The sequence below is a fragment of the Bombyx mori genome, chromosome 9 (assembly GCF_030269925.1).
Source record: "Bombyx mori chromosome 9, ASM3026992v2".
Taxonomy (NCBI): Eukaryota; Metazoa; Arthropoda; class Insecta; order Lepidoptera; family Bombycidae; genus Bombyx; species Bombyx mori.
In genome coordinates, this window is record NC_085115.1 from 7,987,736 (window position 1) to 7,998,715 (window position 10,980).

Sequence of the window (10,980 nt, forward strand, 5' to 3'; positions counted from 1 at the left end):
CAAGGCTCTGTCCTCTCACCCCTCCTATTTAGCTTATTCGTCAACGATATTCCCCGATCGCCGCCGACCCATTTAGCTTTATTCGCCGACGACACGACTGTTTACTATTCTAGTAGAAATAAGTCCCTAATCGCGAAGAAGCTTCAGAGCGCAGCCCTAGCCCTAGGACAGTGGTTCCGAAAATGGCGCATAGACATCAACCCAGCGAAAAGTACTGCGGTGCTATTTCAGAGGGGAAGCTCCACACGGATTTCCTCCCGGATTAGGAGGAGGAATCTCACACCCCCGATTACTCTCTTTAGACAACCCATACCCTGGGCCAGGAAGGTCAAGTACCTGGGCGTTACCCTGGATGCATCGATGACATTCCGCCCGCATATAAAATCAGTCCGTGACCGTGCCGCGTTTATTCTCGGTAGACTCTACCCCATGATCTGTAAGCGGAGTAAAATGTCCCTTCGGAACAAGGTGACACTTTACAAAACTTGCATAAGGCCCGTCATGACTTACGCGAGTGTGGTGTTCGCTCACGCGGCCCGCACACACATAGACACCCTCCAATCCCTACAATCCCGCTTTTGCAGGTTAGCTGTCGGGGCTCCGTGGTTCGTGAGGAACGTTGACCTACACGACGACCTGGGCCTCGAATCAATTCGGAAATACATGAAGTCAGCGTCGGAACGATACTTCGATAAGGCTATGCGTCATGATAATCGCCTTATCGTTGCCGCCGCTGACTACTCCCCGAATCCTGATCATGCAGGAGCCAGTCACCGTCGACGGCCTAGACACGTCCTTACGGATCCATCAGATCCAATAACCTTTGCATTAGATGCCTTCAGCTCTAATACTAGGGGCAGGCTTAGGGACCCCGGTAACCGTACTCGTCGAACTCGACAAAGAGGTCGACGTGCAACCTAACCCATGCATCAGCCCGCTGAGTTTCTCGCCGGATCTTCTCAGCGGGTCGCGATTCCGATCCGGTAGTAGATTCATTCGCGAAACAATTGCTCTTGAGTTGTTAGGTCTCCTTCGGAGGCGCTCGGGCAGTTGTTAGCAAATCCCACCCCTCTTGGCTGAGCCTTTGCTCGCCCACCTGTCCTGGTGAAACTGGAAAGGCCTTCGGGCCACCAGTAAACTTTCAATCATAAAAAAAAAAAAAAAAAAAAAAAAAAAAAAAAAAAAAAAAAAAAAAAAAAAAAAAAAAGATAAATAAGAGGCAATACGAAGTGACAGCTACAGAGGAATTAAGTTACTCCGCCGTTACAAATAAATAAAACTTTTTAAAGGGCTAATGATTTCAAGAAAAATGTTTTGGGTCGTCGGTAATTCTATCCAATTGCTTCTGTTGATTCTCAGTGAATGTTTTATTCAGAGTAAATTATGTAATTTTTAATGTTTTGTACTATGGTTCACATTGGTAATTAATTAGCACTACACAAAAACAATATATTTTTTATAATCAAAAATTTTAACATCGCCTAATATAATATTATATTTTACAGTAAATTAAATTATTTTAAGAGCACAATGAATATTCAGTCACCCTCGTGGACCTAAAAAGCTGACCAATTTTCCTTTTTAGTGGACGAGCTGATCAAAGGACGATGGATCGGTGAACCGATAACAAAATATTTCACTGCCTCATAAAATTTTTTGGTCAATTTATCGACAAGAGCGTCACTTTTAATGTCTTGTCAAGTCTACCAATCTACCTATTTTAGTTTTTTCTTCTAGTTTTGATTCTACGAAATCATATGACTCCACACAAATAAAATAATTACAATTTATTTTGATTTAGCCGTTCAGTGTATTTTTGAGAATACGAACTTCTAATTAATGTCGATTAAAATATAACTACGGAATAAAAATAAAAATCAATTAATTTTTAAATTACATTTTAATTAAAACGAAAACAATTCACTAACATTCTCTAAAAACGAATCAGCCATGGATTTAACATAGGCACTCATTGTTTCACTAAAATTGTTGAATTTTGAATCAATTAAATATTGCAATTCCCCAACTAAAACTTTGAGAGGAAATCGTGGCCTATCTCTGATTGGTTTTGCTACTTGTTCATTATCTTTTAGCCAAGGTGACCATACAAAATCACGAAGGGAGGGATCAGATTTTTTATCGATTTTCACTAAACATCTAGGGTTTATTTGTGCCCAGTAATAACGTAGTCGCAAAACCATACGTCTCACAACATCAGGCAATGAAGGCCATAAATTCGTGGTTTCTAAAGGATCTGCTGTGATGTTAAACAAACACCCTGATTCTGAAACAAATCAAACAATAACGGTACTAGTAAATAAGATGTTTCTTAATTCAATATTCCTCAAAACTTCATAGCACTTACCTCTTGATGGTACGCAAAAATTAAATTCTTGTGAAATATTATGTTTCGAACGTAAACTCAGCTTATCTCTTTTATGAAATATTTCATCTAAGTCCAAATATAAATCTAAAATCTCTTTAAAAACATGAGCAGCTTCTGAACTAAGTAGCGTGCTCTCGTATAAATGTACTGGCAGCCGCAATTCTTTGAATTCATTTCCTAAATAAACACTGGTTTCCTTATCAACATCTCCGATTATTATTTTGAAATCTCCATCTCTGTACGCAGCCCAACCGTTCAAATCGTCAACTGTCAATAGTAAACGCTTTCTACTCGAGTCCTCGTCTTTTGTAAGAGCATTCCATTGGTTCACACCATCGATTCCAGTTGGAGCTTTACCTCCGGCTGCAGCAACTAAAGTAGGCAACCAATCTGTAACATGGAATAATCCATTCCAGATTTGAGGTGTGATTGACGCATGCCATACTATAGCGATTGATCTAATAGCGCCCTCCCAAGGTCTTCCCTTTGTTCCTCTCAAGGGTAAATTGGATCCGAAATTTTGTGTCGCCCCAACGGGCGCAGCACCGTTGTCCGAAACAAATATAATCAATGTATTATCAAGAATTTCCCTTTCTGCTAGTGCTGCTATAATATTTCCAATACTTTTATCTAGACCTGTAACCATACCTGAAATACATAACATTATCATTTTATTTTTCAAAAACATACAAAATAATTGTTTTCAAACATGATAACCAGTAAAAACGGTCGAAAAATGCCACTTACCTGCATATAATCTTCGAGCAGAGTGAGCAATATGATCATTTGCGTTTATTGTGTCTTCGGGAGTTTGTAAATGAACCAAACCACCGCCTGCGTGTGGAGCAGCGTGAGATACATGGAGATAAAGCGGCTTATTTATATCATGGTTTCTAATAACTGAAAGAAATTAGCGTTTGTTACCGAGAGTTGGTCAACAAATCACTGCCAATACATTCTATGATTCAAACACTAAGAACATGATAATGTTTATAAAATAAAATAAAAATTATATTCTGAATGCGGTTCAACATTTACTTACTTTGAATAGCTTGATCTGTAATAATATCAGCGAGATGACCTGTTTGATTATCAACTGGGTGCGTGTTTTCGAACAAATCAAGCCCGAAAAACGCAGATCCATTAAAACTCTGCAAATTTTGAAAACAACGATTGAGCTAACCCAATTTTCTGTGCAAACTAGGACAGATAATGAAATTGTCTTTCTTGCGTGCATTATGTAAAAATATTTAGATTATTATATACGCTGCAATGTTCAAACCTAATATTATATCTAATCAAGGTTTAAACAAAGTTAATACAGCAGTAAGTTACGTCAATTTAAAGTGGAAATTTCATTTTTTTTATGTGATTTAATAGCATGTAACATAATTTATTTAAAACAGGAAACAATAAAAATAACCGTCATTATAACTAAGGATCACAAACCTCCACATGGCTATATGTATAGTAGTCAACTGATCCGGTTACGAAGCCATAGAAAGTGTCAAACCCTCTGCTTGTTGGCAAATAAGATTTCCTCGAATGCCCCAGTTGCCATTTGCCGAGCAAATGTGTAGTGTATCCTGCATCTTGCAAATAAGAAGGTAGGAGACGTTCAGACAACGGTACCCCACCATCTTCTGTTGCCGCTATCGATGAACCGTGAGTCCCTAAAGATTGGGGGGGGGTAGATTTTTACTTTAAACCGTAACGTACTATGCTTAATAGAAAATAATCTATGAGTTCTATATAAGGTTTCCTTTTTTTTCCAGTACAATGGCCGACCCACCCTTCAAACCGAAACACATTACTCCTTGACGGTAGCAATAAGCAGGGTCTACCCCTGCGGACTCAAGACGTCCTACCACCAGTAATTATGCAAATATAATTTTGCGGGTTTGATTCTTATTACACGATGTCATTCCTTTGCCGTGGAAGTCAATTGTGAAACATTTGTTAAGTACGTATTTCATTAGAAAAGTTGGTACTTGCCTGTGAGGTTCGAACACTGTTGTTTCCTTAGATACGAACGCACCGGAAGTTATCCTTTAGGCCACGACGACTTCGTATATACGAAGACTTTTAAATTTTTAAGTAAACTAACTAGTCAGGTCATAAGTATTGTCACACAGTAAAAACTTTTCTTTTAGAATGCTGGCTACAAAAAAGTTTATTGAATTCGAATTTCGAATTGTTCATGAAAATAAAAATGTATACTTTTAGAATTTTCACTAATTTTTAAATAGGTATGGAGTGGACGCTTAAAGAAGACCGTGTTGCAGTTATTGCGTTGCATCGTTGCGGTTACGCGCCAATTCAAATTTTTAACATACTGAAAATTTTTAATATAACCAAAAGATTCGTTTATCGTACCATCAAACGATACAATGAAGACTCTAGTGTAGATGACAGGTCAAGAAGTGGTCGCCCTCGGTCTGTTAGGACTCCAGCTAATAAAATAATAAATAAAATGATAAAAGCTGTGAAGGCGCGAATTCAAAGAAATCCCAAACGTAAGCAGAAATTGTTGGCCCTTCAGATGGGGTTAAGCAGAACCACGGTGAAAAGGGTGTTAAATGAAGACTTAGGGCTTCGGGCATATCAAAGAAAAACAGGACATCGTTTGAATGCTCGTCTAATGGACCTGAGACTGAAGAGATGCCGCGCTTTGTTGAAGCGGTACGCGGGAAAAAATATCGGGAAATTCTTTTTTCGGATGAAAAATTTTTTACCGTAGAAGAGAGCTACAACAAACAAAATGGTAAGGTGTACGCACACAGTAGTGAAGAAGCGAGCAACCGTATTCCGCGTGTCCAACGAGGTCATTTTCCATCCTCGCTCATGGTATGGTTGGGAGTTTCTTATTGGGGCTTAACAGAGGTACATTTTTGTGAGAAAGGTGTAAAAACGAATGCAGTTGTGTATCAAAATACAGTCCTGACGAACCTTGTGGAACCTGTTTCTCATACGATGTTCAATAACAGGCACTGGGTATTCCAACAAAATTCGGCGCCAGCTCATAAAGCGAAGAGCACACAAGACTGGCTGGCGGCGCGTGAAATCGACTTCATCCGGCACGAAGACTGGCCCTCCTCCAGTCCAGATTTGAATCCGTTAGATTACAAGATATGGCAACACTTGGAGGAAAAGGCGTGCTCAAAGCCTCATCCCAATTTGGAGTCACTCAAGACATCCTTGATTAAGGCAGCCGCCGATATTGACATGGACCTCGTTCGTGCTGCGATAGACGACTGGCCGCGCAGATTGAAGGCCTGTATTCAAAATCACGGAGGTCATTTTAAATAAACTTTAGTGTCATAAGAATCTATGTTTTGTTAAGTTCATTTTGGTATATGAATGGTTACATAATGAATAAACTTGTTTTTTTTTATTTTTTATTGTTTAGATGGATGGACGAGCTCACAGCCCACCTGGTGGTTATGTGGTTACCTGAGCCCATAGACATCTACAACGTAAATGCGCCACCCACCTCGAGATATAAGTTCTAAGGTCTCAGTATAGTTACAACGGCTACCCCACCCTTCGAACCGAAACGCATTACTGCTTCACGGCGGAAATAGGCGGGGTGGTGATACCTACCCGTGCGGACTCCCGAGAGGTCCTACCACCAGTGATTACACAAATTATAATTTTGCGGGTTAGGTTTTTATTACACGATGTTATTCCTTCACCGTGGAAGTCAATCGTGAACATTTGTTGAGTACGTATTTCATTAGAAAAATTGGTACCCCGCCTGCGGGATTCGAACATAGGTGCATCGCCACATACGAATGCACCGGACGTCTTATCCTTTAGGCCACGACGACTTCTAAGTCTAATGTTTCAATTATTTTACATTAAACATGTGACAGAATTTATGACCTGACTAGGTATTAAGTCCGTACTTTAAATAATTTATTCGAACTGTTATTCGAACACTGTTAGATGGGATATTCCTTCAGGATATTTTTGAAAATAAATCAGAGTCATGAACTTACCTAGACGAATAGCGTATTTTCCAGTGAAAAGAGCACTCCTCGACGCGGTCCCTAGTGAATCCGTGTAATATTGATGCAATATTGTACCTTCATATCCCATTATGTCGATATTTGGTGTCATGATTTGATCAGATCCGTGAATGCTAACATCGTCCCATCCCTACAAAATTGTAAAACAACTTATCTTTCCACAACATTTAACACGACCGGCTACCTACTTGCCTTCGTGGCCTACGAAATTTACAAAGTATTTAATTATAGATTTCACCGCTAAAACAAGATGAACGCACACGTAATAAAAGGTTATTTATTCTTTTATTCCACGAAATATAATATTATAAACGTTTATTTGCGGTGTGGCGTTTTGTGAGACCGCATGGTTAGATACATACTGTCAACCTATTGGATTCTTCGGCGAAACATTTATATGTTCCGATTCTGGTTATCTTTATTGTAATCGAGAATCCGATTTTTTGTCCAACGTGAGTGGTGGCACTCGCTTCGGTTACCGTTTAAAACTAGATCGGCAGTGAGTTTGCTGGTCTACTCTACGAATTATTGAACGTTAGTTAATTATTATTAAAATCGTTGAGACATGCTCACTTACCAAATCATCTGCAACAATGAAAACTATATTAGGTTTCACTATGTCTTCTGATAGCGTGTTTAAAATTAATGTACCAATAATACTGTAACAAAGTAAATGAACATATTATTTCTACTTTTATGCCGTTAATATTTTAATAAGAAAATCACTCACAATAAAAATGTAAAAAACATATTCGTTTGTAGTTCAGGAGATCATTGGGTTCGTACTAAATGTGAGGAATGATTATTAAAATTGAGGAAGATTTATACGAGTGGTATAAGTCAGAAACTTAAAATGATTCATTAAATATACGATTTTTATCAACTATCTTTAAACGATACAGGCACTACAAGCACGTGGGTTTAGATTTTAAAAATATACTTGCCATTTCTTGTATATATATATATATATGTTTATATTTTATCAAATAATTCTTTTTCTTCGTCGCTTTCTTCATTACAGAAGGTTGTGTCCCTGAAACATGACCGCGGCCTGTCTCGTGAGCTGTTTCCACCTCGTCCTGTCCTCAGCTTCTCATAGAGAGGTTGCGACTGGCAACCCAGTTAGGGGGGTTATTTGGTTACAGCAGCGGCTAGGTGATCGGCCGCTGGGTCTCTTTCCTTCTACTTTTCCCATCACAATCACTTTGTCCAAGTTATCTGACTGTCGGCGTATAAGTAGTAGTTTCAAATAATAAAGAATTATAAAATATTTCTCCATACAACATAGTGTCATTCCTTGATTTAATATCAAAAAGATTTTATAATATCAAAAGAACTTGACTTGTACTATACGAACACTAAACACCTGGACAAATTCTACAATTGCCGCCGTTGTCCACATCTGTATTATCACGTCTGAAAGAGTAACACAATACCTACCATTGATGTCAAAGTTTGACATAAATTATTATTTTAAATCCTAACTATAATATACCAAAAATAACGCTGTGAAGCATGCAAAGCAAATAACAATAATTTGGAAATATTTATATACGACAAAAATTAGTTTGGTTCGTATTCAATTTCATGAACATTTGCGATGCCGCCGTAAGTGAAGAACAGGAAGTGAAAAAGTGTGGTGTTTGTTTTACTAAACTAAGATGATAAAGGAGATGACGCAACCACTGCTGATGACTATACTATAGCCATTGATATTGTTCGTAACACGATATATCGTGTCTACAACTCATGAAAGTCAAACAATATATTAAGCATTGCTCTATATCGTTTCAATTTTATTTGATTACGACATATTTTCATCACCTGATATTTGAATGCAAACGTGAATGCTGCCACCCGCCTTAATATATGAATAAGAAAATTTAATGTTGAAATTTTACTAAAAAAAATACTGTATCTTTACTGCTTTCCCTTCAATCAAGAAAGAATGAATGGTACGTAGGTGTGGATTTGTCATTTTTTTTCTGGGCCGGGGGCTGATCCTCCTATAAGGCCCCCATCATGCCTAGGAGGCGCGCGAGGTATGATGTTTAGTGCCGACCCGGTACGCAAAGACTGGGCGGACTGCCAAAATTGGAGCCACCGCGCTCGAATTACTCCTTCGTCAACGTAAGCCCCAGCGAACGCCTCCGCCTCCAAGTCCCAGGGTTACGCCCCGGCGACCACGCATGTTGTCTCGAAGGAGAAAGTGCTGTATCCACGGATTTTTATGATATGGCCTGCCATCAACAAAAAGTTTTTTATTTTCGTCGGTGACTTATGCTTGGCTGCTGCTAGAGTTAGAACTAGTACCGTTCGAAAGCGCTAATTAGGTAGATCCATCGGGACGTGACTACAAAGCGGTATAATTATTTCAGAATGAAACATTTTCAGCGGTAAGGCAGGCAATGTAATGGTTGCTTATTAAAAAAGCAGTAAATAAGAAAACATAAAAAGCCAGTTTCATCCAACTTTTTTTGCTATAAAACAACAATTTGCATGAGAAATGAGAACAGCCGGTATCATGAGTTTAAGTATAACAAAACACAAAGTATAATTCGTTAAATAAACCACAAAAAAATCATTTTACATAAACAAATGATTTCGGGTTTGTTATTCAATTACATATCTATCACGGCCATTTGTGGTTTTGAATGAAATCTATTGTTAATTTGTACTACTTTAATAATAACAAAATAGCCACGTATGAAATATTGTACGTAAAAAAATTGGCCAAAATTTAATTTCGAACGTTCCTAAATAACTATGACGAGGAAAATTGTGAAACGACAGAATTGGAATTATTTGGTATATTACTTTCGTATAAAATTATTATACTATTTTCTATGGAAGCACAGATATTATCACTCTCTTCCTAAATTATATGATAATAAATCTGAAATCCTATAATTTACTGGTAGCCATTATTCTTGCCGATAAGGGACTCTAACTTGATTTTAAATCTACCTTACTAATATTTAGAATAAAATGTTCATGATATTTCATAATTCAAACTATGTACTTCGATTGTTTAATCTTACATTTTCACTTAACGATTTACAAAGTTTCGTAAGTCGCAATTTTGGAGGTCATGAGCGACCAAAACGTTATTTCTTTGTCCAGAACATTTTGGGAAATATCCACGCTATTCTAGATTCTAGAGTATCACAATCGTGCATACGTTGTATATACTTATGTATATACAGTCAAACCTGGGTAAGTGAGAACTGGATAAGTGAAAAAACTCTATAAGTGAGAGTAATAGCCAGGACCCGTCATTTTAAGCTCCCAAAACCTCTATTAGCGAGAAACAGAAACCTCTGTAAGAGAGAGTCGTTTTTCCCTCATGGACCTCCGTAAGTGAGACTGCTACTTATCTATACCTCTATAAGCGACAGTCGAGCTTTATTTATTTTTATTATTTCAGAGGAACAAATGACAAAACAAATTACAAATTTAACATCTGTTATTTTATGACTCATTCTTAACTTTTGTGGAACTTCTTTCCATTGTTTTTGTATTGTTTTTCGTCAATATTGAACCTTTTCTATTTCGTGGAACTAAATAACGTTATTTTATCGCATTCTTTTCGAATGGACACGTGTGCCTGTGTACCGTCCTGTTTTTCAGACTTACTCAGTTTATCGTTAATCAATTGCGAAGGAAAGTTCTGTTCTGCATTATGTCAAAATGGAAAGTTAAAGTACTGTCATTAAGTGATAAACTTAAAATAGTGAATGCGTTTGAATCCCGAAAATCGCGAAATGAAATTCAGAGGGAGCATTATCGAGAAACTCGGGTTAGTGAGAAACCTCTATAAGCGAGAATGAGATTGTGCTCCCTTGAACTCTCGCTTATCCAGGTTTGACTGTATATTACTATGTCTTGTTTTGTCGTGCGTACATAAGTTATGTTGCAAGCCAGATTTTGTTTCTTTTTACTTGTGTTTTTTATGTATCTTTTTAGCTTGTAATGTGTATTGTGAGCCTAATTCCTATTCAAGCCTATTCCAATAACCTGCTTCATAACAAACAATATGGATTCACTAGAGGCCGTTCGACTATTGATGCAGGTGTAGATCTTATTAAAAATATTTTTCAGGCTTGGGAGGAATCGCATAATGCCCTTGGGGTATTCTGCGACTTATCTAAAGCTTTTGATTGCGTTGAGCATAATACATTGTTGAGGAAATTACACCATTATGGTATTAGGGGCGTTTCATTAGAACTTATTAAATCTTATTTATCCGGAAGAATCCAAAAGGTAGAGGTTAAAGGAAAGAGATCTTCCGGTGTCTTACTTAATATGGGTGTTCCTCAGGGTTCCATATTGGGTCCCTTCTTATTTCTTGTGTATATCAATGATTTACCAAAGTTTATTGAAACCCGTCACGAGGTCGTATTATTCGCTGATGATACATCATTATTGTTTAAAATTAAACGACAATTGGAAGATTATGACGATGTGAATGATGCTATCTCGCGCGTGGTACATTGGTTTAGTGTTAATAATCTGTTATTAAATAACAAAAAAACAAAATGTATAAAATTTACCACACCTAAT

The 10,980-nt window shown here is 37.6% G+C and overlaps 1 protein-coding gene across 1 annotated transcript; it reads right to left on the reverse strand.

The window, feature by feature from the left end:
• Positions 1-1,881: 1,881 nt before the first annotated feature.
• On the reverse strand, positions 1,882-7,226 carry LOC101737902 (arylsulfatase B). Its single transcript, XM_012688556.4, has 8 exons — positions 7,148-7,226; positions 6,995-7,076; positions 6,388-6,547; positions 3,836-4,059; positions 3,429-3,537; positions 3,134-3,286; positions 2,366-3,034; positions 1,882-2,284 (listed from the first exon to the last, which is right to left on the reverse strand). Exons 1-8 carry the CDS (start codon positions 7,165-7,167, stop codon positions 1,905-1,907), a joined length of 1,797 nt encoding a protein of 598 aa, XP_012544010.1. The 5' UTR covers positions 7,168-7,226; the 3' UTR covers positions 1,882-1,904.
• Between the last annotated feature and the right edge of the window lie 3,754 nt (positions 7,227-10,980).

What these genes read in the sequence shown, in the direction of transcription:
- LOC101737902 (XM_012688556.4), bottom strand. Translation starts at nt 7,167, where the DNA reads ATGTTTTTTACATTTTTATT. An exon ending in TCATTGTTGCAGATGATTTG is followed by an intron (nt 6,548 to 6,994) that starts GTAAGTGAGCAT and finishes ACAATTTTGTAG; the next exon opens with GGATGGGACGATGTTAGCAT. An exon ending in TGCTCGAAGATTATATGCAG is followed by an intron (nt 3,035 to 3,133) that starts GTAAGTGGCATT and finishes TATGTATTTCAG; the next exon opens with GTATGGTTACAGGTCTAGAT.